Source organism: Nomascus leucogenys, chromosome 6 (genome assembly GCF_006542625.1).
Source record: "Nomascus leucogenys isolate Asia chromosome 6, Asia_NLE_v1, whole genome shotgun sequence".
Classification (NCBI taxonomy): Eukaryota; Metazoa; Chordata; class Mammalia; order Primates; family Hylobatidae; genus Nomascus; species Nomascus leucogenys.
Window position 1 is genome coordinate 40061319 of NC_044386.1, and position 26631 is coordinate 40087949.

General features: G+C 45.3%; 2 protein-coding genes across 3 annotated transcripts; one reads left to right on the forward strand and one right to left on the reverse strand.

The window, feature by feature from the left end:
• Window positions 1-19057: 19057 nt before the first annotated feature.
• On the reverse strand, window positions 19058-20313 carry LOC100584992 (annexin-2 receptor). Its single transcript, XM_003277743.4, has one exon. The coding sequence runs from the start codon at window positions 20017-20019 to the stop codon at window positions 19438-19440; it is 582 nt and encodes a 193-aa protein (XP_003277791.2). The 5' UTR covers window positions 20020-20313; the 3' UTR covers window positions 19058-19437.
• Window positions 20314-22588: 2275 nt separating this feature from the next.
• On the forward strand, window positions 22589-25692 carry LOC100592177. Of its 2 annotated transcripts, none has more exons than XM_030814026.1 (2): window positions 22589-24020; window positions 25128-25692. In XM_030814026.1, the coding sequence occupies exon 1, from the start codon at window positions 22760-22762 to the stop codon at window positions 23195-23197; it is 438 nt and encodes a 145-aa protein (XP_030669886.1). In that variant the 5' UTR covers window positions 22589-22759; the 3' UTR covers window positions 23198-24020; window positions 25128-25692. The 2 variants fall into 2 exon arrangements, with proteins under 2 accessions (XP_030669886.1, XP_030669884.1); XM_030814024.1 differs by having other exon boundaries at window positions 22590-24020; window positions 24869-25692.
• The last annotated feature ends 939 nt before the right edge of the window (window positions 25693-26631 follow it).

Below are 26631 nucleotides of genomic sequence, written 5' to 3' on the forward strand. Positions count from 1 at the left end.
GTGTGCAGGCTTGAGATGCACAGGGGGTTTAAGGAGAGTCTGAGAAGGAGGGGGAGAAGCAAAAGAAGGAGGACGAGGAGAAGGATGGTAAGTTTTCTGGGTTGGACCTGGTGCTCCAGGTAGACAGGAAGCCTGGGCTGCTCAGTGTGTTTGGAGGAAGGTGGACGAAGGCGCGCCCTTTGGCCCGGGAGGCCCTGGCTCCCTCCCCGCTGCCTGGCCGGGAAGCCTGGGAATGTCCCGCGTTGGCGTGGTTCGGGACAGCACAGGGATCCCCAGTCAGACCAGCCCTTGCATTGGTCCATCCATCCCCAAAAGCTAGGCCAGAAACACACGCGATACAGACTTTTGCCTTGGCGTTGAATTTTATTCCGAGAACAGACTACAGAGAATAATGTGTCCGAAGCGCTGCTCAGCCACAGCCTCTTGAGTGGTGTGGGAACAGAGCAGAGGCATTACGGAAACCCAGTTCTTGGGCAGAGGATCAGGTACCCAAGGGCCTCGTTGGACATCTCCTGGCTTCTGAGCGCCCAGGGCGGCCGTCCCAGGCAGGCTGCGGTCTTCTTGGCGGACAGGCGGCCTATGCTGCACAAGGAAGCTTCCAGACTGAGCCCGGTGGCCGCCAAGGCTCAGTAGCAGGGCGACGACGCTCCGAGAGGTCCCCATCGTCAGACCTCTCTGGTTGCTGCGGCCAGTCTTCGAAGAGGGCCGATCGCGGTGCGTGTGGCGGCAGCGGAGCGCAGTGACCGGGCTCCTCCGACGAGGCTGCGGCTGCCACTCCTGCCTGCGCCTGGGGCTCCTCCTGGGTGGCAGGCGTGGACTCTTGGTCCGAAGGCTGTGCACGCCGCACCAGGGGAATCCAAAGAACGCGCTCCTGTCCCGTGGGGAAGCCCCAGTGCAGCTGATCCTGGTTCTCAGAGTGGTGGCCCAGCGGTGTTGGAAGGTAACGCGCCGCCCCACGAATTCGATCTTCTGGGTCTCCGGGTGGTTCCCACTGGGGCTTTCGCGCTGTCTCCCCGGAACCAAAAACCCCCCTCACACGGCTTCGCCAGTGCATCGCTTCTTCCAGTGGAAGTTTACAGAGACAAAGGGATTCAGAAGATCAAGCTTGTGGGGCTCCCCGTCCTTTATGCTCCTCCTGCTTACGAGGCGGTCCAGCCCGGAGAGATCCAGGAGAACTGGGCGGTGAGCTAACAGAGCTAACTACATCAGAAGAGGAACCGCCCCAGTCGCCTTCAGTGTCCACGTAGGCCTCTCCTGGAGCAAGTTGTGGGAAGTGAGTCTAGTGAAGACAGATGGGATTAGCAGTGGAAAATCCAAGAGACCTCCGGACGCCTAAGGAGGGAAGCTCTTTTGGGAGACGGGGAAGTGTAGGTATCCGATTTCTGACCCCAAACGTTCTGGTAGTAGTACAGGAGAGACCGAGAGCCAGGGCTGTGGGAAAGAGGTAAGTCTGTATCTTTGAGCTAGAGTGTGTGCGTTTCGTAGGATGGATACTGGGCTGAAGGCAGGGTGTGGGTGTGGTGTTTGCGATGAAGGGGAATGGGAGGGAAGCTCAAAGGATTATTCCGGAGGGAGCTTGGAGGTGGTTAGGGAAAATGTCCCAGTTCTAAAGATTAATTCCCAAAGTGTTGGGATTACAGGCGTGAGCCCCGTCAGGAGTCTGAGACCAGCCTGGCTAACATGGTGAAACCCCGTCTCTATTAAAAGTACAAAAAGTAGCCAGGTGTGGTGGCGCCCGTAGTCTCAGCTACTTGGGAGGCTGAGGTAGGAGAATCGCTTGAACCCGGGAGGCGGAGGTTGCAGTGAGTCGAGATCAGGCCACTGCACGCCAGCCTGGGCGACAGAGCAAGACTCCGTCCCAAAAATAAATCAATATTTAAACTGAATAGTTGTTTCTACCATATCCCGGGGTTCAAAAAGAGCAGTGATGTAAGACCGATGCCCAGTAATTTGTGAAAGATCAGAAAATTGTACGTGTGAAGCAGGTTAACTGTGCACTGCTTACCAACTTCTTTGAATCAACTGAGACATAAGATATTCATAAGCAAGTTATATGAAACAAATTCATACTTACAGACAGGGAGCAAGGGATAGCAAGACTAGGGTTCATTGTGTGTTGGTCCCTTGTAACTCAGAAAGCTGCCTGCGGTAGATGGTGTCTTAACTGCACATGCTCTTCTTGCACCACAGCTGAGGGACCCCAACAGGCAGCTCACCTTGCATGCTGGGCTAAAGGGTTGAAGGACATCTTGTGCTAGGTGGAGACAGGAATAGAGGCCAGGCTGTTTCAGCCACTTCCTCCTTATTTTAGGATGTTGCACTCCCAGCACATTCTACAGTTATTCTTGAGGACTACAAGCAAGAAAGTGGGGGAACTGAGTTGGTCCAAAGCCACGAGCAAACTTTTCTGCAATCAGTTCAGTTATTGTATTGAAAAGACATTTCTTAAAAGAAGACATACAGATAGCCAACATATATAAAAAATGCTCTTTATTACTAATCATCAGGGAAATGGAAATTAAAACCTTAATGAGAACCTTTGGATCCTCCCTCCCCACCAGGTTTTTGTTACTGTTAACAGCACAGGTATTAATATTCTTTTACATATTTCCTAGTGTATATGTATGTGCAAGGATTTTTCTTGGGAGTGTACTCTGAAATGGAATTGGTAGGTTTTGAGATATGTAACTTGCAGCTTCATAAGACAACAGATTGTTTTTCAAAGTGATAGTACCAATACATGTTACCACTTACAATATATAAGATACTCTGAAGTTTAATATGCTCTCTAACACTTGGTATTGTCAGGTATTTTAACATTTAGTCATTGAAAGGGTGAAAATAGCAGCGGCCCACAATTGTTGAACAGTCAGGCAATTTCACCCTATATGGACATTGTTGATTGCCGCATGATTCCCTCCAGAGATGCCCCTTCCTGATTTATCATTTTGGTCTCTCAGATTCTGTTCATGATTACCATTGTGATGAGATAATCCTGGCACTTTAACATTCTCCCAAACTGAGAAGGAGCTAAGGCCCATTTTTGTGTATGCACCGCTTATGATAATGCAAATTGAAGGCTATTGGAAAGTTGTTTTTTTTTTTTTTTTGAGACAGAGTCTCGCTCTGTCGCCCAGGCTGGAGTGCAGTGGCGGGATCTCGGCTCACTGAAAGCTCCGCCTCCCGGAAAGCTCCGCCTCCCGGGTTCACACCATTCTCCTGCCTCAGCCTCCCAGAGTAGCTGGGACTACAGGCGCCTGCCACCACGCCCGGCTAACGTTTTGTATTTTTTTAGTAGAGACGGGGTTTCACCATGTTAGCCAGGATGGTCTGGATCTCCTGACGTCGTGAACCGTCTGCCTCAGCCTCCCAAAGTGCTGGGATTACAGGCGTGAGCCACCGTGCCTGGCCTGGAAACTTTGTTTTTTGTATGCAGTTCAGCCAGTTCTAGCTAAGATGTAAACATTGGAAACTAATTTGAAACTGAAGGAAAAAATGGTTAAAAAAAGTTTTACATATAAAACTACTATGGAAACTGCATTAGTCAAAGGTTTGGTCCACAGCACTAATTGGATTACCTATCAGGGCAGATAAAGTTTAGCCATGTGGACAGGTCCCAGTTTTGTCCTGTCCTGAAATAATTTGGATCCGCTCCAGCTGTCTTTTGTAAAATAATGAGTTTATGATGCCATGTCATGGCTAGAGTTTCACGGTAACATCGATTTGATCTTTGTGTGTATAGATACATGTTTCTATGTGTTTCTATGCATGTTACATGTATTATGTTATATGTTATGTCCAAAATGGCATCATATTGGCTTATAAGTAAATGAGTGCTTATAAATTTAGCAAGAAAGTCCAAATGCTTTTCAAATTTATGTGAATTTAGTAATCTTAATAATAATAAGCTTGCTTTAAAATTATTCACAAAATAAAAATAGAAATGTCTTTGGAATTGTAAGCATACATTTTTGTCTGGGTTTACTAATTAGAAGAGTTTTATATTTGCCTTTGCTAAATATTTGAACATGCTAGAATTTTACATGAAGGTTATAAGACCATAAACTCAACCAAAAACAGAATAATCTTTCTTTGAATGACTTTTTTGATAAATAAGACAAATTTAATATTGTTTGTTCCATAAGAACAATTAATTTTTCTGAATTATCAGAAAAACATGCCCATGTGTTTAAGATTTTTGCATAGGTGAACACCTGATATTCACAGGCTATGCAAATTGTTAACAAAGAAATAACTTGTAGTGATAATTAGTGTTGTCTAATGTCTTAGTTCTAAAAACTAATCTAGATAAACTGCTACAGATGAATAAATTGAATAAATATAAATGGAATCAATGCTTGTAGGTGAACTTTTAATGTAACTTAAACTATTAAAATTGTTTCAGATACCATTGAATGTCTAGGTCATTTCCAATTAAAAAAGAATTGTGACATTGGGCATTGGTCACACTTTCGAATCCATTAATGTGAAATAAAATCTATACTATGAGTTAAGCATTAGTGGACCTCAATGAGCTGAATAAGAGTAAGATCTGAGTCTGGAAAGTAATCAAGCTACAAAAAGGGGATTGGCCCAATGGATGCCTGTGTACTTGCCCCCATACAGGCAAGCGATGAATGTGAAACAATACCACCTGCCAGAGGGGCACTGAAGTAACCCAAATAATGCAGGGTGCTGGAGTGAGATGCTGTCTCAGAATTAATTAATTAATTAATTAGTCAGTGCATTGTATTCTCTGCTGCCCCCCCCCCTTTTTTTTTAATCTCTGTCTTCTGAAATGCCAGAAGAAAGAAATGAGTCTCAGTTGATGCAGGCCCTGAGATGGGCAGAGATTATGACAGCATCACGTAGACTTGGTGCTATGGACTGAATTGTGTCCCCCAAAATTCATAATGATTTTGATTAATCCACAAGGTGATGGTATTTAGGGATGGAGCCTTTGGGAGACAAGTACGTTAAGATGAAGTTATGAGGTTGGGGCTTTCATAATGGGATTGGCGACCTTCTGAGAAAAGGAAGAGATACCATGTCCTTCTTGTTCTCTCCCCTTCTCCCTCTCTCCCTCTCTCCCCCTTTCTCCCCCTTTCTCTCCCTCTGTGCCATGTGAGAACACAGCTACAACATGGCCATTGGCACGACCGAAAAAGAATCCCCACCAAGAGCTGAATCTGGTGCTTTGATCTTGGACTTCCAGATCATGGGCAAGACTCACCAGGGGAGACTTCTGTAGCTGCCTGGAATTGTCTGATCTGGAGTTAATGTCCTGGAACTCTGGTTGTCAACTCAGAAGGCACAAGGCTACAAATCTTCCTGTGGTCCTCTTTAATCTGCCTCCACTTTTTGTTTTGTTTGGATTTTCAAGTAACAAATTTATTTTTCCAGTTAACATAACCAGTCCATGGTACAGCATATTAAATCACAAACTACAAATCCAAGGATCTTTTGCAACCTTTACTAGGTTGCAAAACGTTGGCAAATCAATATAGTACATTTTATTACAATGAAAGCATTTTTGTTAGAGTCATATATTATTTTAGTGATAATTTTCACTCCAAATATACTTAAGTAGTAAACCAAAACACTGGTTTGTTTGCTTGTTTTGTTTTGTTTTGTTTTTGAGACAGAGTCTCGCACTGTAGCCCGGGCTGAAGTGAAATGGTGTGATCTGAGCTCACTGCGACCTCCGCCTCATAGGTTCAAATGATTCTCCTGCCTCGGCCTCCCAAGTAGCTGGGATTACAGGTGCCTGCCACCACGCCTGGCTAATTTTTTGTATTTTTAGTAGAGACTGGGTTTAACTATGTTGGCCAGGCTGGTCTCAAACTCCTGACCTCGTGATCCGCCCTCCTCGGCCTCCCAAAGCATTGGGATTACAGGCATGAGCCACCGCACCCAGCAAACACTGGCTTTAATGATGGTTTAAAATAACTTGCAGAGCAAGTTATTATTATGAAACAAATTAATATGTTTGAAAGCTATACAAGTTCTCCTTTAAAATTGAATTTCCTCATGCAAGCTGTTGAAGTTTACAGCAGCAGGGCAATTGTTTGTATGTAAGAGATGGCTCTGCTTTGTTCTGGGGTTGGACCAAAGCCAGGTGGGGTTCCAAAGTATGAAAAGCTTTAAAATTCTACCTCAAGATGATGCAATGTCAATGCAAACTTCCAAGTACTTTTTAAAAAAATGTTAAAACTTTGCTTATACACTATTGGTGAGAGTGTAAATTAGTCCAACCATTGTGGAAAACAGCAACAATGTTTTCATGGATTATTAACCCATTCTTATTAAAAAATTATGAAAGGTTATGAAAAGGGTTATAAAAGTTGTATCTTATGGTCAAGATGATTAAAATTTATTAGATTTGTCTACAATATTTGAGAAAGATGTAATTGGCTTCATGCTGTCTTTATTAGCTCTTATTGTTTGGGAAAGCAAGTCTCAAAGAGTAAAAGGTTTTGGCTTTTAGTTTTTGAAAACTTTGAGTCACTGCTTAACTAAATGAATGACTTATTTTACAATGACCTGTGATCCTGTTTTGTGATATCAAGTGTTTTAAGTCTTTGATGTTTGACAAACTTTCCAAAATCCAATTCTAAATTCGGTCATTTTTATCTCATTAATTTTTTTTGACATTGAGTCCCCTGAAATCCAAAGAGACATATTTGGCTTAGTTGGTATAATCACACAAGAAGTATTATCAAATATAAAATGATATGTAACCATCTTTGCATTGTATTTGTGTAAATGTGTTATTAGTGTTTTAAAATTGTATGAGATTCTTATGATTGTGATATGTCTTGGTATATGTTTTCAGAGCTAATTATGATTATTATATTCAAATGTCATATATCATAGATATAACCACATTTCTTTGTCAGTTGTGTCTTAAACCATGGCTATTGTAAGACTTTTGTCATCTACAATTATTGTTTAACTTTGATCCTTTTGTAGTGTGTTTTATAATCAGTTATAGAGCTCTGAGACTACCCTTTGTTTTGTTGTTGTTGTTGTTTGTTTGTTTGCTTTTTGAGACAGGGTCTCAATCTGTCACCTATACTGCAGTGTGGTGGCATAATCACTGCTCACTTCAGCCTTAATCTCCTAGACTCAAGCAATCCTCCCACCTAAGCCTACCAAGTAGCTGAGGCTACAGGCACGCACCATACACTCAGCTAATTTTAAAAATTTTGTAGAGATAGAGTCTCCCTATGCTGCCCAGGCTGATCTCAAACTCTTGGGCTCAAGCAATCCTCCCACCTCAGCCTCCCAAAGTGCTGGGATTACAGGCATAAGCCACCACCCCCAACATTTTAATACATTTATCGTGTCTTCATTAACAAATACCAAGTGTCTATATTGTACTACATAATGAACAAGGTCCCAGAGATAAGTAATCAACAAGCAGACATGGACTTGGCCATAACGTGTTTCACACCTTCATGGATTGTAAAAAAAAATAGCATGACAACGAATAAATAAAACAGTGTTTATATGATAAATGTTATCAAGAAACTTAACGCAACTTAGTTGAAAAGGTAACTAGGAGGATGCTATATTAGCTACTCTAGTAAGGATAGAATTGTCACAGGTACCTCCACTTCGATATGAGTAATGCAGTGAACAACACCAAAAAACAAACAAACAAACCTAGGCTGGGTGCAGTGGCTCACACCTGTACTCCTAGCACTTTGGGAGGCCAAGGCAGGCGGATCACTCGAGGCAAGGAATTCAAGACCATCCTGGCCAACATGGTGAAATGCCATCTCTACTAAAAATATAGAAAAATTTGCTGGGCGTGGTGGCCCACACCTGTAATCTCAAGTTACTCAGTAGGCTAAGGCGAGAGAATCGTTTGAACAGGGGAGGCAGAGCTGGCAGTGAGCCGAGATCACACCACTGTACTCCAGCCTGGGCAACAGAGCAAGACCTTGTCTCAAAAAAAAAAAAAAAGATGGAGTTACCATCATGAGAGAATATAAAGTACAAAGATTCTAAGATTAGAAAACTTTATTATGGGCCAGGCATAGTGGCTCATGACTGTAATCCCAGCACTATGGGAGGCTGAGGCAGGAGGATCACTTGAGGCCAAAAACTCAAAACCAGCCCAGGCAACATAGTAAAATACCATCTCTCGTAAAAAAAAAAAAAAAAAAAAAAAAAAATTAAATTAGCTGGATGTGTTGGTGTCTGCTTGTAGTCCCAGCCACACAGGAGGCTGAGGCAACATAATTGTTTGAGCCCAGGAGTTCAAGGCTGAAGTGAGCTGTGATGATACCACTGCATTCTAGCCTGAGCTACAGAGTGAAACTTTGCCTCCAAAATAAAAATGTTTGTTACAGCCATGGACAAAGAGAAAGCAATTAGTGGCTTTCAGTGAACCAAATGGGAAGTATCTAGACTAAAAAAATCTTGTAGTCTTCTGCCCAAAATGGCCTGCCGGCCTCCAGGCAAACATCATACATGATTAGATAAAGATGGAAGTTTTGATTTGGTTTTGATTGAATTGTTAAACTACTGATGATACAGTGCCCACGTATATGATATTGACTCCATAAATTATCAGATTGGCCAAAGATGTAGCGAAGGCATTTGTAAGAAAGCTGTAATTGATAATGCTTGATGGTATATTTCTACATTTTCTTCCTAAGTTTATCAGATTAGTTGACCCCTATAACAGCTGAGTTCTTTATTCTCTAAGTTATGACATGCTAATTCTTGCAGGATGTAACATAATATAAATAAAGTGTAAAAGCAAAATACTATAGGCAATCATTTAACCCATTTCCCATTTGTCCTGAGAATACTTGCAAGTGGGGCTTGCAGCTGCAGCATTTACCCTCAAATCACTTGCAGATTTCTTTTTTTTTTTCAGATAATATTATAATTGCAGTTTGTGTAAATCAACATTCGCTAAGGAAGTATCACCTGCCTTAACGTTTTTGTCTGGGGAAGTTGAAAAGAAATAGTGCATTCCTTTGTACACGTTGGAGGGAGAAGCATGTCTGCATAAGAGGCTGGACAGCAGGTCTCTGCCTGTGTGACATGGGTCTCCTTTGGGAATGGTCACTACTCTGTGTGTTATACCCATGCAGAGCACTGCCAACTCTCTACAATGCAAGGATCCATCCACTGTTCACATCTGGAGAGACACATCCAGGCTACATGCTCAAAGAAATGCTAAAGAGGCCGGGCGCGGCGGCTCATTCCTGTAATCCCAGCACTTTGGGAGGCCGAGGCTGGCAGATCACGAGGTCAGGAGATCGAGACCATCCTGGCTAACACGGTGAAACCCCGTCTCTACTAAAAATACAGAAAATTAGCCGGGTGTAGTGGCGGGTGCCTGTAGTCCAAGCTACTTCGGAGGCTGAGGCAGGAGAATGGCGTGAACCCCGGGAGGCGGAGCTTGCAGTGAGCCAAGATCGCGCCACTGCACTCCAGCCCAGGCGACAGAGGAAGACTCCGTCTCAAAAAAAAAAAAAAAAAAAAGCTAAAGCTGGTTTTCTGGGATCACCACTGGTACTTCTCGAATAATACTGGCAGGTAGGAGTTGCTCCTGCTCTCAGGATCCATTCTCCAGACACCTAGAGTCCATAAACCTTTCACCTAACAAGAGCTTTCAATCTTCTGCCTTCTGTATCTATTCTGTCATTCTCATTCTGTTTCATTTTTTTCACTTCCTGTTGTATAGTTGTATATTTTCCTTTTTTCTAGTAAAAAGAAGCATAGCTTTGAAGGGAAGCTTCCATTCAGACCTTTTCTTTTGGTCTTCAAATCAGCTCCTGGAATAAACACAGAGTTAGCTGTGTTCTGAATGATCTCCTGACAGAGTCTTCACTCTCTCATTAGTAAGACTTGTGAAAACTGCAGCCAGTTCCTCATCTTTCTATTTGTGGCTCCCTTTATAGCCCCTGGAATATGATAGCGTATCAAAACATGCTTGCTAAATGTTGGGAGCAATCAGATTTTACAATAGTAAACAATGTTTAATTAGATAATTCTATAATTGTATCCACTGATGCTTTGCAAATAGCATGTTTAACTCAGACAAATTCCAGTTTCACAGAGGATATGAAAAGGAAAAAAAATCCACAGAAAGAATACAACAAAGAAGGATTCATTTTACATTCGTTCTGATTAAGAATATCTTTCAGTTTATGATAAAATCAATAATGATAATATTGTTAAAAACTGACCTAATTACTTTCAACCAGATACTGTCCAAACATTAAGTTTTTCCATCAAAAGTATCCCTGATAGTTACTTTGTAAAATGAGAGCACATTTGGCTTCCATTTTGGAGGTGGTTAAAATAAAGGCTACGGGGATAGATAAATTACAGAGGTTCACACATCTAGAATGGCATGTAACCTCTCTGTAACTTAGCCAGTGGGGCCTGACACTTCTTGCTATTACACACAAGCAGAACTGTTGAAATCTTTTTTCTTTCTTTCTTTTTTTAGACGGCATTTTGCTCTTGTTGCCCAGGCTGGAGTGCAATGGGGTGATCTCGACTCACCACAACCTCAGCCTCCTGGGTTCAAGCAATTCTCCTGCCTCAGCCTCCCGAGTAGCTGGGATTACAGGCATGTGCCACCACGCCCAGCTAATTTTGTATTTTTAGTAAAGACGGGGTTTCACCATGTTGGTCAGGCTGGTCTCGAACTCCTGACCTCAGGTGATCCTCCCTCCTTGGCCTCCAAAGGTGCTGAGATTACAGACGTGAGCCACCGTGCCCAGCCTAAATCTTTTTTCTTTTTGTTTTTTGAGACAGGGTCTCACTCCATTGCTCAGGCTGGAGTACAGTAAGCTGAATGTCGGCTCACTGTAGCCTCAACTTCCCAAGCTCAGGTGGCTCTCCGGCTCAGTCTTTCAAGTAGCTGGGACTATAGGCATGCACCACCTTGCCCAGTTGATTCTTGTATTCTTTTTTCACCATGTTACCCAGGATAGTCTTAAACTCCTGGGCTCAAGTCATCCGCCTGCCTCACCTCATAAAGTGCTGGAATTACAGCTCTGAGCCACTGCACCTGGCCAAAATCTTTTTAATATAGCAATTCAGCAGAAGACAAAACTGGGAGAGTGAAAGACCACATTAACAATTGGGCAACTATGCTTACCCAGCTCCTCAATAACACCCCATATCTGCTTTATACATTACCCCCAAGCTTTTCTCCTGGTAGAAAGGGATCTAGTCTCTGCTCTAGGACTAGCAATGTGATTTGGGGCAATAATGAGCTTTCTAAAGCCAGGCACCATAAAAGCAGCTTTTCCTCCACAGACATGGCAGTACTTTTTCCTTTCATCTGCAAAACCAATCTGTCCTAATCTAGATAATTTCACCCCAGATGGTAGGATTTTATGTTAATATCATTAATTTCCTAAGGAAATTTGCTCCTAAGACTAAAGTCATCATCCAGTTTCTTGTTATCTGGTTGGAACCACCCAAGAGAGCAGAAGAGTATAAAAACACAAATACTGGAGATTTCTAAGTTCCAGATACTCTGTCACCAATTGTAAGATGGATGCCATGAAGCAGCACATTCCTCCTGGGGTGCAGCAGGGGCAGGACTTTCCTCTGGGGTGCGTCAGGCTTGGGATTCAACAGACCAGGCACCAGGACTCCAGAGGCCAACCCTGAGCCCAGGGGATTGTGTGCCCTGTCTGCTCCATTGTATATTATTGCACACATACAACCAAATTCTGCAATACTTTAAATTTAGCAATTCAGCAGTAGAAGACAATACTGGGAGAGTAAGACCACATTAAGAAGTGGGCAATGACCAGCCTTGGCTGCATGGTGAGACCCTATCTTTACAAAAACTACAGTAAAAAATAATGAGCCAGGTATGGTGGCACAAACTTGTATTTCTAGCTACTCTGGAGGCTGAAGGGGGAGGATCACTTGAGCCTGAGAGTTCGAGGCTGCCAAGGCCATGCCAGTGCATTCCCACCTGAGTGAAAGAGCAAGACCCTGTCTCAAAAAAAAAAAAAAGAAAAACGAATTGGTCAAGTAATAGGCAAAGCATCCTAAGCAAAAAAAAAAAAAAAAAAAAAAAGAAGCAGCAGCCCGAGGCATTACATTATCCAACTTCAACCTATTCTGTAAGGATGCCATTACCCAGAGCAAATTAATGCAGAAACACATATTGCATGTTCTCACTTATAAGTAGGAGGTAATCCAGATACACAGGAACATAAAGATGAGAACAGGGCAGGGTGCAGTGGTTCATGCCTGTAATCCCAGCACTTTGTGAGGCCGAGGCAGAGGGGCAGGGAGGGATCACTTGAGGTCAGGAGTTTGAGACCAGCCTGGCCCACATGGTGAAACCCCATCTCTACTAAATATATATATATAGCCTGGCATGGTGGTGGGTGCTTGTAATCCCAGCTACATGGGAGGCTGAGGCAGGAGAATTGCTTCAACCCGGGAGGTGGAAGTTGTAGTGAGCCAAGGTCATGCCACTGCACTCCAGTCTGGGCGACAGAGTGAGACCCTGTCTCAATGAAATAAAATTAAATTAAAATAAAATAAAATAATAAAATAAAATAAAATACATGAGAACAACAGAAAACTGAAGGATAAAAAAAGGAGGGAAGGAGATAAGGTGGTAGAGGCTGAAAAACTTCCTACTGAGGACTATGTTCACTCTCTGGGTGACAATATCAATAGGAGCCTTAGCATCACACAATATACCCTTGTAACCTACACATGTACCCCCTGAATCTAAAATTAAAATTTAAAAAGAGGCCACATAACACAAAATAGTATTATGAAATACCATAAAAGGCCAGGCGCGATGGCTTACGCCTGTAGTCCCAGCACTTTGGAAGGCCGAGGCGGGCGGATCACCTGAGGTCAGGAGTTCAAGACCAGCCTGGGCAACACAGTGAAACTCGTATCTACTAAAAATACAAAAAATTAGCTGGGCATGGTGGCGAGCGACTGTAATCCCAGCTACTCGGGAGGCTGAGGCAGGGGAATCATTTGAATCCAGGAGGCGGAGATTGCGGTGACCCGAGATCTTGCCATTGCACTCCAGACTGGGCAACAAGAGCAAAACTCCGTGTCAAAAGAAACAAAAAAACAAAACAAAACAGGTATTTTTATTTTAAAAATTGGCGACTACTCTGGCCTGCTCCTCAGTAACATTATGACCCATCAGGCATCTGACAAGCATTGCTCTGGGGTAGAAAAGGATCCAAGTCTGCTCCAGTACTAGTAATGCATTTGGGGGCAATAATGAACTTTCCAACCAGGGTCCCCCAAAACAGATTTCCCTGCACCAGATAGTATTTTTTCTTCTCAATCCCTAAAGCAAACTGTTTAACTAGATAACTTCATCTCAGATGATAGGACTTTATGTAAATCTCATTAATTCCATCTCTTGACGTAATTTGCTCCTAAGATTAAGGTTTCCACCCACCTCCCTGAAATCTGATGTGGACCCCCAGGAGGCCAGAAGACTATAAAAACGCAAAAGATGTTGACTTCTGAGTCCCACATACCCGGCGTCAGCTGGTGAATGAAAGACGCGAAGGAGCTGCTGTGGAGCTGCTGTCTCCCCTCGGACTTTGGCAGGCCCGGGATTCTGAAAAGGAGGCGGCGGGGCCAGATGCCTCCAGCCCTGAGCTCAGCACATTCGGTGTCCTGGATGCTCCCTTCCTTTCCTTACCACTGCGAGCTCTCCTGGGACGGCCTAGATTTCCACTGGGACCTACTTTCCGCTCCCTGCGTGCGAGAACTGCCTTCTTTGCTGAAACTGCCGGCGAAAAGATCTCTTTCCCAAGCCTCAGAGCACCTTGAGGCGGGGCGCAGAGTCGCCGGCTCTGGATCCCGCGCCAGAGACCCAGGAGGATCCCCAGGAGCCCTCGCGATAGCAGGAGGCTGCATAGGGTCTCAACGTACTCCCGCCCCCGCAGCCTCCCTCGCAACTCGCCCCTCGCTCGCTAGGCAGACAACTCCAGCCGGACAGGTCCGTCCGAGGAGACCTTTCAGAGTGTCAGCCTACTGCTGACCTCGGAGCCACCAACCAAAGTTCCAAGACTGCTGGCTGCAGATTGCATGCGCTTGGGGCAGACGCCCTAAGAATGTGTCCATCGAGCCCAATGTGTCTTTGGAGTCCTGAGCCCTGAGATTTCCGCTAAGACCTTCCATTGGACGATCTCTTGTAACAGATGTTGTTACAGTAACACGTGAGTTCGCTCAAACACGATGGAAGAAGTTTTGCCTTTCGATCACTTTGTGCCTTTTTCTTTCCCCTTCTCAATAAAATTGTACACAAATGTGAAATTCCTGTTGCCTGTGTTCCTGTTGATGTTGGGTAAGGATGAGGCTCAGGGCCGGGGTGGCTGGTTGCTGGTGCCAGGACTATCACGGGGAACCTGGATCCCCTAGATTTGCTAGTTGCAGGGCAAACAAAAAGTACAAAAAGTGTGTGTCTTATGCAGAGATTGGAGGGGAGAATAGGCCAGGGGTCATGCATGGCTGGTGACTCACAGGCTGAGCCTACAGGAAATCCGGTGAACAGGCAGCAGATCTGAGAACTTACTGCAGGAAATTCTCCTTTTCTGAGGCCCTGGAACTTTATCCCTCTGAAGGTTTGCACCTTTCTATCTTGAGGCCTTGCTAAACTCATAATTTCTGGAAGTTTTCTTCTAGACTCTTTAAGATTTTCTCTATAGGCTCATGTTCTGCAAGTATGGATAGTTTCATTTTTTCACTTCCAAAGTATATGCTTTCTTACTACTTTTCTCACCTTATTGCACTGGCGAACAATTCCAGTACCTTGTTGAATAGAAATGGTTGGAGCGAATATCTTGGCCTTGTTCCTGATTTCATGGGAAAAGCATTGAGTCTGTCACGATTACATACAATTTTGCTATAGATTTTTGTAGACGTTCTTTGCACGGTTGATGAAAATCTCTCTATTCCCACGTTGCTGAGAGTTGGTTTTTAAATTTTAAATCACGAATGGATATAGATTTTCTTAAATGCTTTTTGTGCATCATTTGACAGGATTATACAGTGTTTCTCATTGAGCCTATCAATAGGGTGAAATATACTGATTGAGTTTTGAGTATTAAACCAGACTTACATGTGGAATAAACCTTACTTGGGCATGGTATCGTTCTTTAACATACATTTCTGATTTCTATTTGTTAGTATTTTGGTGAGGATTTCTGCATCTATGTTTAGGTGAAATCTTGGTCAGTTGTTTTCTCTTAGTGTCTTCCATTTGCCAGGAAAATGCTGATCTCATAAAATAAGTTGGGAAGTATTCCATATTCTTTTATATTCTAGAATAAATTGTGTAGAATTTATGTTATTTATTCTTTGAATATTGGGTAAAATTAGTCAGTGAAATGGTAAGAAACTCTAGGTTGTTTTTTTTTTTTTTTGGAAGATTTTTGACCATGAATTCAATATCTTTAATAATTGCAAAAATTTACAGATTATTTTTCATGAGTTGGGTAGACTGGATCTTGCAGGATTGATGCATTTTATCTAATTTGTTGAAATTATGAGTACAGAGTTGTTGTTAGACCATTTTTAAAAGTTACCATTGTGGGCCGGGCGCGGTGGCTCACGCTTGTAATCCCAGCACTTTGGGAGGCCGAGGCGGGCGGATCATGAGGTCAGGAGATCGAGACCACGGTGAAACCCCGTCTCTACTAAAAATACAAAAAAAAAATTAGCCGGGCGTGGTGGCGGGCGCCTGTAGTCCCAGCTACTCGGAGAGGCTGAGGCAGGAGAATGGCGTGAACCCGGGAGGCGGAGCTTGCAGTGAGCCAAGATCGCGCCACTGCACTCCAGCCTGGGCGACAGAGCGAGACTCCGTCTCAAAAAAAAAAAAGTTACCATTGTGGGCCACGCGGGGTAGTTCATGACTGAAATTCTAGCACTTTGGGAGTACAAGTTGGGCAGATCACTTGAGGCCAGGAGTTGGAGAGCAGCCTGGCCAACATCGCAAAACCCTGTTTCTACCAAAAATACGAGAAGATTAGCCGGGTGTGGTGGTGCATGCCTGTAATCCCAGCTACTCGGGAGGCTGAGTCACAAGAATTACTTGAACCCAGGAGGCAGAGGTTGCAGTGAGCCGAAATCGTGCCAATGCACTCCAGCCTGGGTGTCAGTGGGAGACTGTCTCGAAACAAACAAACAAACAAAGCTACCATTGTGAATAGGTTGATCAACATAAAGACATTCCTAGGTAGCAGTTTGCCTCTCTAGATCCACTTAAGGCTCTTCAGTCAGCACTATGTTGCAAGAAGCAACCTGTATGGATGCACTGCAGAGCTACTTTTGCTCCCAGGCTTCTGATTGAGTTTAGGCACAGAAAGACACCAGCTGTTCAGAGATATGGATTAGTAATTTATTACCTTGTTTTGTTTCACTTAGACCTCAGGGTACTGAATTATTTTATCTGAAGTCAAAAATAGGCAGGCTGTGGTGATTCACATCTGCAACCACAGCATTTTGGGAGGCTGAGGCAGGAGGATTACTTGAGGCCAGGAGTTCAAAACCATCTTGGGTAATAGAAAGATAACCTGTCTCCACATACACAGATACATACACACACACACACACACACACACACACACACACACACGGTAGCCAGGCATGGTGGCACGTACCTGTAGTCCCAGGTACTTATGAGGCTAAGAAGGGAGGATTGCATGACCCAGGATGCTTGAGGCTGCAGTGAGCTCTGCTTGTGCCACTGCACTCCAGCCTAGGTGACACAGCCAGACCCTGTCTCAAAAAAAGTGAAAAAAAAAAAAGCCAAAAAATACTGTGGAGTGGCCCTTTCTTCAAGCATCTGCTTGCTTTCTCTAACACCACTCATTCTATTGCCCCTACTGAGCTTGAAATGATAATGCTTTCTTCAGGTGCCAGGTCTGGAGTGCTGGGGCACCTATCTCAAAACGCTGTCTCAAAACTTCAACAGGGAGCACCTAACGGTACTGGGTGCAACATTGCTGGCAGGGAGCAAACAGCAGTCCAGTCACCTGGAAACAACAGGCTCTGCGAAACCAAGGACTCTGTGACCAAGAGAAATTGCCAATTCCAGACATAGCCCGGTTGAGAGAAACGAATGGCGTTGTCATCGAAAAAACACAGACTCGATTGTGACAGAAATACCGCCACAAACGCCGGTACAGACACAGCCGACGCCCAGAACCAAGGGAAGCGGCTGAGAGCTGCGCCTCCACGGAATAACTGCCAGCCGACACAGTGCGAGTGAGAAACCGGCCACTCCATGAAACGACCAGTACTGCCACGGAAAAGAATCCGACGTCGCCAACAAGCGGTGCTACCAGGAGAAACGGCTGCTTTTGAAGAAAACAGCCAGGAACGCGACTGAGAGACACTTGCTCCCAGGAAGAATTGCCATTTGTTCCAAAACACAGCCGGATAAACCGAGAACCTTCGGAGTGGTTGCACCGAAACGGGGTCACCCAGCACTTCGGCGTCCTGGGCTCTAGCAAGCCTCACAGAAGCAACCGGCAGTGCTACCACCGAGGAGCACCTAGAGCGGCAAAACTAGCAGTAATGCCATCGACGAAAGGCCAGTTAGGCCAAAAGAATAGAATATTTAGTTCTGGTGATTATAGGTCAGCGCAAACCAGACAGCATAAAGCTGAGGGTCAGCAAAACAAAAATTAGGAACAATTTTTGTTAAAGGGCAAGTTAGCTGAAAAACAGACACACAGACACACACACACACAATAAAAACAATACATTTGGGAAGATTCATCAAATGAAAATCCAAAACTAAGCAAAACAAGGAAAAATGGACTCTACCAAGAAGACAATGCAAACACTTCTAAACAATGTGGTTTCACAGAGGTGATATCGCTGTCAGGCCTATATCAATATCTGCTCGGTCTCACCAGGACTTCTAACTAAGGGACTGTAGACATTGCTAAACCGCTACTTGCTACTCCTAAAATATCTTCTTCACCTACATGCCCGGACTTCTATATTTGAAACTCAGGCATAAGTAAAGCAGGATAAGTCATCATGAAACCGAAAGTTACTGGGACTAAGGAGTCGTAGGCATGGCTATACTAGGACTGGTTGCGACTAAATATGGACTTGCAAGAGCTAAGAAATCACATTCACAGGGGGCACTTAGAATCGAAGCATGCACTTGTTACTCTAAGAAATCCCTAACCCAGGACTCGCTCAGAATATTTCGAACGCAGAATTAAGCATCTTTAAGGCAGGCGAAATAAGCCAATACTTAATTCCGCTTAAGTTCGAACTTGCTATGCAGAGAAATCACAATCAGGGCTATATTCCGAGTGTAGGAGGTTTAAAACTCCCGAAAAGGCAGTCAAAGCAGGCAGGGCCAAACCGGACCTGCTGTGCCTACTGGAATTGCTAAACCCAGATGTGGTACCATTAAGTAATTGGTAGTTCTCTTATAAGCCACGCTAAACTGTTCGAAAGAAAAAGACGCTGGAAACACTGCTAGCCCTGAGACCCATGAATAAGTCATCTTTTCAATTATTTATTTATTTCGAGACAGGGTCTCGCTCTGCTGGAGGGCCTTGGTGCTATCGGGCTCACTGCAGCCTCGACCTCCTGAGCTCAAGCAACCCGCCCACCCCAGCCTCCGGAGCAGCTGGGACTACAGGTGCGCACCACCTCACCGGGCTAATTTTTGTATTTTTTGTAGACACAGGCCTCACCCTGTTGCCCAGGCTGTTCTCAAACTCCTGAGCTCAAGCAATCCGCATGCCTCCGCCGCTGAAAAGTGCTGACGTTACTGCCGTGAGCCACGCTGCCCCGCCAGAATAAGTAATATTAAGAACCGGTCATCTGTGAAGTTGTATTAATATAAGTAATTGCGTGGTCCTTCCACGAGAAACATCAAAGATTAATAAAACTCTCATCTTATGACCGTGAATAAAATTCCTGAGTGTAAAACACAATGAATCGATATACTGAAAAAAAGAAAGACTGCTGTTAAAAATAAAATTAACAATTAAAATTAAAAAGATGTTATAATAACGTAAAAGAGATGATATAAAATTAAATGTAAACAAACAATATATTTAAAAAGCAATAATTAGAAAAATAGGAATAAGATTTAAAAATACAATGGAAAAAACAAATTTTAAATTTGCCGAAAACTCTAAGAATTCTACAATCGTAAAATAGATTTGTCAAAGTTAAAACAGATACGAATGAAATATTTAATGAAATAAATATAAATGTGTAAAATGCAAGGAAACTGAAAGTAATAAGCGACGCGAAACAAGAAAAAAACGTCAGGGAAAAGAGAATTTAAAAACTGACGACCAGCAATGAAAGCACGTCTTAACGTATTTTTATTTTCTAGGTGGAGACGTTTGGTAACTGAGAATCTTTTCAAGGAGGAGAATCCAAAAAGCCTTCTGCTGCTATCTAAGGCTGCTTAGCTCCACAGATCCGTGGGCAGCACGCCCAGAGTAGAGAGAACGCGGCAAAACCAACGCGAAGAATCCACTCCAGGCAGTCTGAGAAACCCGGGAGGTGGCGCCGCAGGCGGAGGGCAGGAGGATGGCGGCGTTCCAAAAGGCACTCGCTGTCACAGACCTCGGTGTCCTGCTGTCTGTCCCCGGGATGGGGAGGCCTGCACCAGGGAAGCTGCTGGAGCTTGAGTCTGTCGGGTTCCTCTGCCTGCCCCACCTCTTCTACGGGTGCCTCTTGCTGCTTCTGCGTCCCCGGCCAACTGAACTCAGTGGGCCTCGCTGTACTTGGTTCCAAGGTGCTCTGGACTCCAGGCAAGAGTCCGTTTTGCCAGTAGACTCCGGGCAGCCGCCAGCAAGGACTGGAAAGCAGTCCCAAATCACAGCTGTCCAATGAGTACTCTCCTAGTACCGGATACAAAGGAAGAGGCCACGGCCCACGATCTTCTGAACTCACAGTAGGTGGAGGCTGGGGCTCCGGCGCCACCTCTGAGGCATCCCAAGCCCGCTTCACACCGCCAAGAAAATGTTGCTCCATCGCTTAAGCCACAGACCAACGTTTGCGCTGATGAAGGAGGGAGAGTCTGCTGCACTAACATCAGCCTGAGTATTTATGCTCTCCAGAGCCCGTGGGCGGAGGCCAGTCGGATGTTAAGAAACTCAGTAGTAACAAATGCACGAAAATTAGTAGACAAATGAAAAACGATAACATTTTAGAGAGTACATAGAGCCAAAACGAACCGTAATTCCGACAGAAAAACATAGCGAGAAAAGAAACCGAAATGAAATGACACTAAGCAAACCTTGCAGAGAACTAGCGCTACAGAACGCAGGTATTAAAGAGCGCTGCAAGGGCCAAGAACCACCCGTTTCCGGGAAATGAGCGTTGCTGCCACCGGAAAACTGTCCCGCTAGGGCTCTGCGCTAACCACCTTGCGAACGAGAAACCGGCGCGTTGGACTTAGCAAGCGCCGGCACCTAGCGGATAGCGCTGGTATTGCCAAACGAATACCCGTTTCGGCGCCAGAACGGGTGCTGCTAAAGAGAAACCGCGTGCTCTTAGAAAAGAGCGGTGCTTCCACACCTAAGCAACGTGTTTGGAGGAATGAACCAACTCCGTTTCAATGTGCTGTACCAGAAAAATGTGGCATTTTAATGTGTTTTAATCCGTTCAATGTGTTTGATAGGTTTAATATGTTTTAACCCGTTTTAATGGGTTGTGACAGAAAAAGTGCCGGCTAATGGTACCACAGAATTACTAGTGCCAACAGCGGCTCGGTGCAATCACCGTTCTGCATCGCAAAACGTGGTTCAGGAAGTTCCTAGGAGATACTAGCGGTTGTAGGACCGAGAAAGTGACAGCACTGAGAACGTAAGGACCCCGCGAACGGCGAATGTCACGTTGGCTGCAGCAACTGAGAAAACGCCCAGTGGGCGCTACTGGCAAACGTGCTGATACAAAACCGCCAGCTCCGCATAGGAAGCGGAGCCGCCAGACAGCACCCGGAACCTAATACCAGCGAGGCTAAGACCGAGCTCGGCCCCCTGCCTCCTGAGAGAATGAAAGTCAAGGCCGGGCGCGGTGGCTGAAGCCTGTAATCCCAGCACTTCGGGAGGCCGAGGCTGGCGGATCACGAGGTCAGGAGATCGAGACCATCCTGGCTAACACGGTGAAACCACGTCTTTACTAAAAATAAAAAAAAATTAGCCGGGCGTGTTGGCAGGCGCCAACTAGTCGGGAGGCTGAGGCAGGAGAATGGCCTGAACCAGGGAGGCGGAGCTTGCAGTGAGCCGAGATCGCGCCACTGCACTCCAGCCTGGGGGACAGAGAAAGATTCCGTCTCAAAAAAAAAAAAAAAAAGAGAATGAAAGTCAAAAAGCACGAATCTGAGACGGTCAAAATTAGTAGAAAAAAATACATAACATTGAAATAAAAATAAAAATGTGAAATAATGAAAGTCTGAAATGCAAGTAAAAATGAAGAACACATCGGTAACGCTGTCCTCAGAGCAAGACACAAAAATAATTTTAAGATAAGCAAAAATTACAGAGAACCAACCCTACAAAGAAGAAATTTCAAATATGGCTAAGCGATGCAATGCCTACCATTAAAATATTTCTGTCAGATCTAAACCCCTGCAGGTTGCTCCTGTCATAATTTGCTACGACAAATTAGCCACGGTTAAACGTGTTTAGCTACGTCTAAAAAATCGCAGTAGCTGCTATATCCCGATTTGGTCTATAGGAGGAAAAAGTCTCAATGGGCAGGACTTGCTATTGTCAAAGGGAGCTTGGTAAAACTGAGAAATCGCGTTGGTAAAACTGAGAAATAGCCACGGTTAAACGTGTTTAGCTACGTCTGAAAAATCGCAGTAGCTGCTATATCCCGCTTTGGTCTACAGGAGGAAAAAGTCTCGATGGGCAGGACTTGCTATTGTCAAAGGGAGCTTGGTAAAACTGAGAAATCGCGTTCGCCGGCATTTCCTGACTTCCACGGGAGTTTTAAAACACACAAGCATAGCTAAGACGGGACTCGATATTGCGAAACCAAACTTGGTATAAGAGCTCCCAACACTGCTAAACTGGTCATCACTAAACTTTAAAAAAAAAAAAAAAAAAAAAACGCATTCGCTGGTACCCATATTTCCACAGGAGTTAAACATTTCTTGCGCAGCTAAAGCAAGTCTTACCAGGAGGAAACCGGAACTTGCTAGGACTAAGAAACTTGAGGCTAGGCTGACTCCATGGTTGCTATGATTAGAAATCCGAGCCTACTGGAAACCCGGAGCTGCTGACAAACGAGTCACAGAGTGACTTCGCCTTCGCATGGGGAAACGTTGACTTCCTACGGCCTAGATATCGCAGCCAGGGCTAGACCGGTGTTTGTCTGAAGTCAGGACTTGGTTGGGCTGAGAAATCACATTTTGGCTATTCCCCTACTTGGGCAGGGGGTGGAAATCCCAGGCGCCGCGAAATCGAAACTTGCTAGGACCAAGAAGCCAACGACGCGCGAAACCGTGGGGTCCTGCGGCAGAGACGCCAGCGGCGCCGCCACAGGACTGCGTTCTGGAGGCCGAGCCGGAACCCGTGCGGCGGCGGCGGCGCTGGGAAGAGACTGTGCCCCTGCAGCTCCCCTGTCACCGGCTCCGAGGAGCGTCGGGCCCCCCCCCCGCCCAGCCCTGCAGCACCCATCCGACAACGCCAGACTGGGCGCAACTGGGGCAGCTGCGACTTTGAATCTCCCACATCCGCGGCCTGAGGGCTGCCGCCACCGAGAAATGGAGGCACAGAGCTGTGAACAAGAGACCACGGCTCGGCGAAATGGCGGTGCCAGGAGCCTGAAAGGGAATGCAGCCGGCGGGGTTGTCAAGGACGACATTTGTTTTGGCGCGACCAACGGTGCTGTCACCAAGAAACCGTCGACTCTGAGAAAAAAAGAGAAGTTCGGCTGCCGAGAAACTCCGTGCAACAAGTGCTGTGACAGCAAAACCGCCGGCTCCGCGCCGCTGGCGAAAGAGCCAACGGAAACGCCGGGTGCTGCGACCGCGACGCCGGCACGAGAGGGCCTCGGATGGAGAAAGCCCGGCACCGAGACGAGGAAACTGTGCACAGCACAACTACCAGTTGACACCAACAGAAAAGTGTCTGGTCTGCTCTCTGGGAGAAAGCGCGGATCAAAACCAGCAACTCAGTGGAGCGAACCCCGCAGCCACTGAAGGAGTTGCCCACGTGGCGGTGGGGCCAGGGAAACACCGCGATGTGGACGATAGCCGTGGGGGATACGACAGAGAAACATGCGCGGCCACAGAAGTACATCCAGCTCCGCGCAACCAGTGGTTCTGCGATCCAGAAACCGCCAGACGGGCTCGACTAGAAACTTCTAAAAAACTGTCGTCCCATAGCAGCTTTGCTACCCACGACAGACAGTCGCCTTTAGAGAGCACCTAACGGTGCTGAGACCGGCCTGGGCCAGCAAAAGCGCAGAGCGGTGCCGGTGCCAAGAAACGCCGGACTTGGTGAAACCAACCTTGTGACCACCGATTCCACTGGCTTCGCAGGACGCAACGGGCGAAGGCGCGGCGGAGAAACCGCAGGCTCCCTTCACCGATTATGCTGCGGGCTGGGGATGGTGGGGGGCACCCGCGAAGTTGTGAAACCAGCGGCGCTGGGACCCAGCGATCACCTGCCTGTAGCAAATGCCTGTGCAGTTGCAAAAGACAACTTTTGGCGGAAAGAAGGCTGCCGCCAGAAAGCATGGGATAACGCTGACAAAGGCGTGGCGTTGCCGGTGAGAAACCGCCGGCGCTGGGAAAGGAACGGTGCAGCGACCGACCAACTGCCCACTCGGTGCCACCAAAGTGCTATCGGCTCTACCCACTCTGTCCCCCACGGGCTTAGGGAAGTCTGTTGTCTTTTTCTTTTCTTTTTTCCTCTGTCGCCTAGGCTGGTGCAGTGGTGTCATCTTGGCTCAGCGCAGCCTCGACTTCCTGGGATCCAGCGATCCTCCCGCCCCAGCCTCTAGAGTACCTGAGTCCACAGGTGAGTGCTACCACCCCCGTCTAATTTATATATATATATATTACATGTTACATATATTATGTAATATATAATATATTACATATTGTATATAACATGTAATATATAATATAATTATATAATATATAATGCATATAGTATATGATATATAATTTATATATCATATACTATATAATATATCACATATTATATATTACATATAATATGTCATACATGACACATCATGTTATATATAATATATGATATATAATATATAAATTATATCATGTATTATATAATATATAACATATTGTATATGTAATATAAAATATTATATAATAAACATTATAATATAGTTTATTATATAATATAATAAACTATTATATATGATGTGTCATATATGATATATTATATATGATATATCATATTATATATGATCATATATCATGATATATGATCATATATATCATATTATATATGATATATATGATCATATGATATATATATCATATATATCATATGATATATGATCATATATATCTTATATGATATATGATATATTATATGTGTATTAGTGACGGGGGTCTCGCTACGTTGCCCAGGCTGGTCTCAAACTCCTGAGCTCAAGCGATTCGCCCGCCTGGGCCTCCCAACGTGCTGGGATCACAGGCGTGGGCCACCGAGGCCCGCAGGAAGTCTGTATTGTTCTTGCATTCCACCCAGTGCATTGCGCAGGAGGAGAGTATTCGGCTTATGCGCCGAGAACCAAGCAGATCCTGTTGGTCCCAGGAACAAAGTATAAACCATTCTGGTCGCCAACAGCTTCCCATGCCGGTAACAGCCATCCAACCTCCGTGATTTGGCTTTTCCAGGCCACCCCTCGCTCCCAGGCTCTCCTCCCGGTCCAGAGCCCACAGGATCCTACAGGAGGGGCCGACAAGGGCTTGCCCTTGAAACTTGAAAGTCTCGGGCTAAGGTTCCCTAGGAGCGTAAAAGGCACAGCGTTTTCTGATCGCAGCTTCAGGTCTCCCCGGCCTGTCCCGGTACCTCTCCTGCGGGACGGAACTCTGTGGGAATCGCTCGTTGATTCTGATGGTTAACTCTGTCATATGTCCTTGATATTGGGCATAGGAGTTGGAAGAGGGCAGGAGAGAAAAATGAACTGCAAGACTCCAGCACAAGAGGTGGGATTGATGGCAGACGTCTGCTCCCTCTCCAAACCTAATGAACATCTCAAAGTGCCATCCACTTTCCTATACCCTTGATCTGTGAAATGGATCACTGACGCTTTCTCTGTCTTTCTAGAAATGCAAAACAGGTGAATTTTCAAGCGCTTGAATTCTCTCTCACACTTTTCAGTCAAGAGTGGGGCTATAAACTCCTTCCTCATAGGAAATAAGGAACTGCCACTGCTTGGAAGAAAAACATATTTTTCCCATAAGCTTTCACATTTCCCCCAAAAAAATTACACATCCAGATGTAATCCCCCCAAGAGACTTACAGACCCTACCAGGAGCGTTCCCACGCGAACGCATCATCTCCCAATCGCATCCTGAGAACACCATGCAACCAATTCCACCCTTTTCTGGATGAACCTGGGCAGAGGACAGGTGCAGAGGAGCCCAGAGATGGGCCTTGACAAGTCAGGAGACCCAATTTGGGGTCGCAATTCTCACTCCCCAGGCGTTTGCTTTGAGCTTCCCCTCCCACTATACTACTACTTCTGCTACCTGGTTTCTCCCTGGTATTTGAGTATCCTCCAATTGCCTTCTGGTCTTATAGACGGGAGAATAAAGGAAAAATGGCATCGTTTCCACCTTAAAAGTTACAAGCACTTCACCAGATGGAATAGCCTAGGTAGAGCCTTTTTAAACAAATGGCCGCCCACTGCTTCACCCTCCTCATTTCCACCTCAGCAAAGCATTTTAGCAGAAAAGCTGACCCAGAGCAGTAGCTCCCTCCTGTAATCCCAGTACTTTGGGAGGCTGAGTCAGGAGGATCTCTTTAGCCCAGAAGTTCAAGACCACCCTAAGCACAAAGCAAGATCCTGCCTCTACCAAAAAAAAAAAAAAAAAATGAAAAATTAGTCGGATTTGGTCTTGAGTGCCTGTAGTCCCAGCTACTCGGGAAGCTGAAGTGGGAGGATCTCTTGAGCCCTAGAGATCCAGGCTGCAGTGAATGATGATCTGAGACTGCACCACTGCAGTTCAGTCTGGGTGACAGAGGGAGACGTTGTCTCAGAAAATAAAATAAAAAATAATATAGCTGGGATTACAACCTCTGTAAGAAGGGGTCACCTGAGACATTATTACATATACCATTAACAGAGGAAAATGCTGCAAATTATACCGTGTCCCAATGGTAAGAGGCCACCCACTTAAAAATATGTACATATTTCAGAGATACTAAATGAGAAGGCCGGGCGCGGTGGCTCACGCCTGTAATCCCAGCACTTTGGGAGGCGGAGGCGGGTGGATCACAAGGTCAGGAGATCGAGACTACAGTGAAACCCTGTCTCTACTAAAAAAAAATACAAAAAATTAGCCGGGTGCGGTGGCGGGCGCCTGTAGTCCCAGCTACTCGGAGAGGCTGAGGCAGGAGAATGGCGTGAACCCGGGAGGCGGAGCTTGCAGTG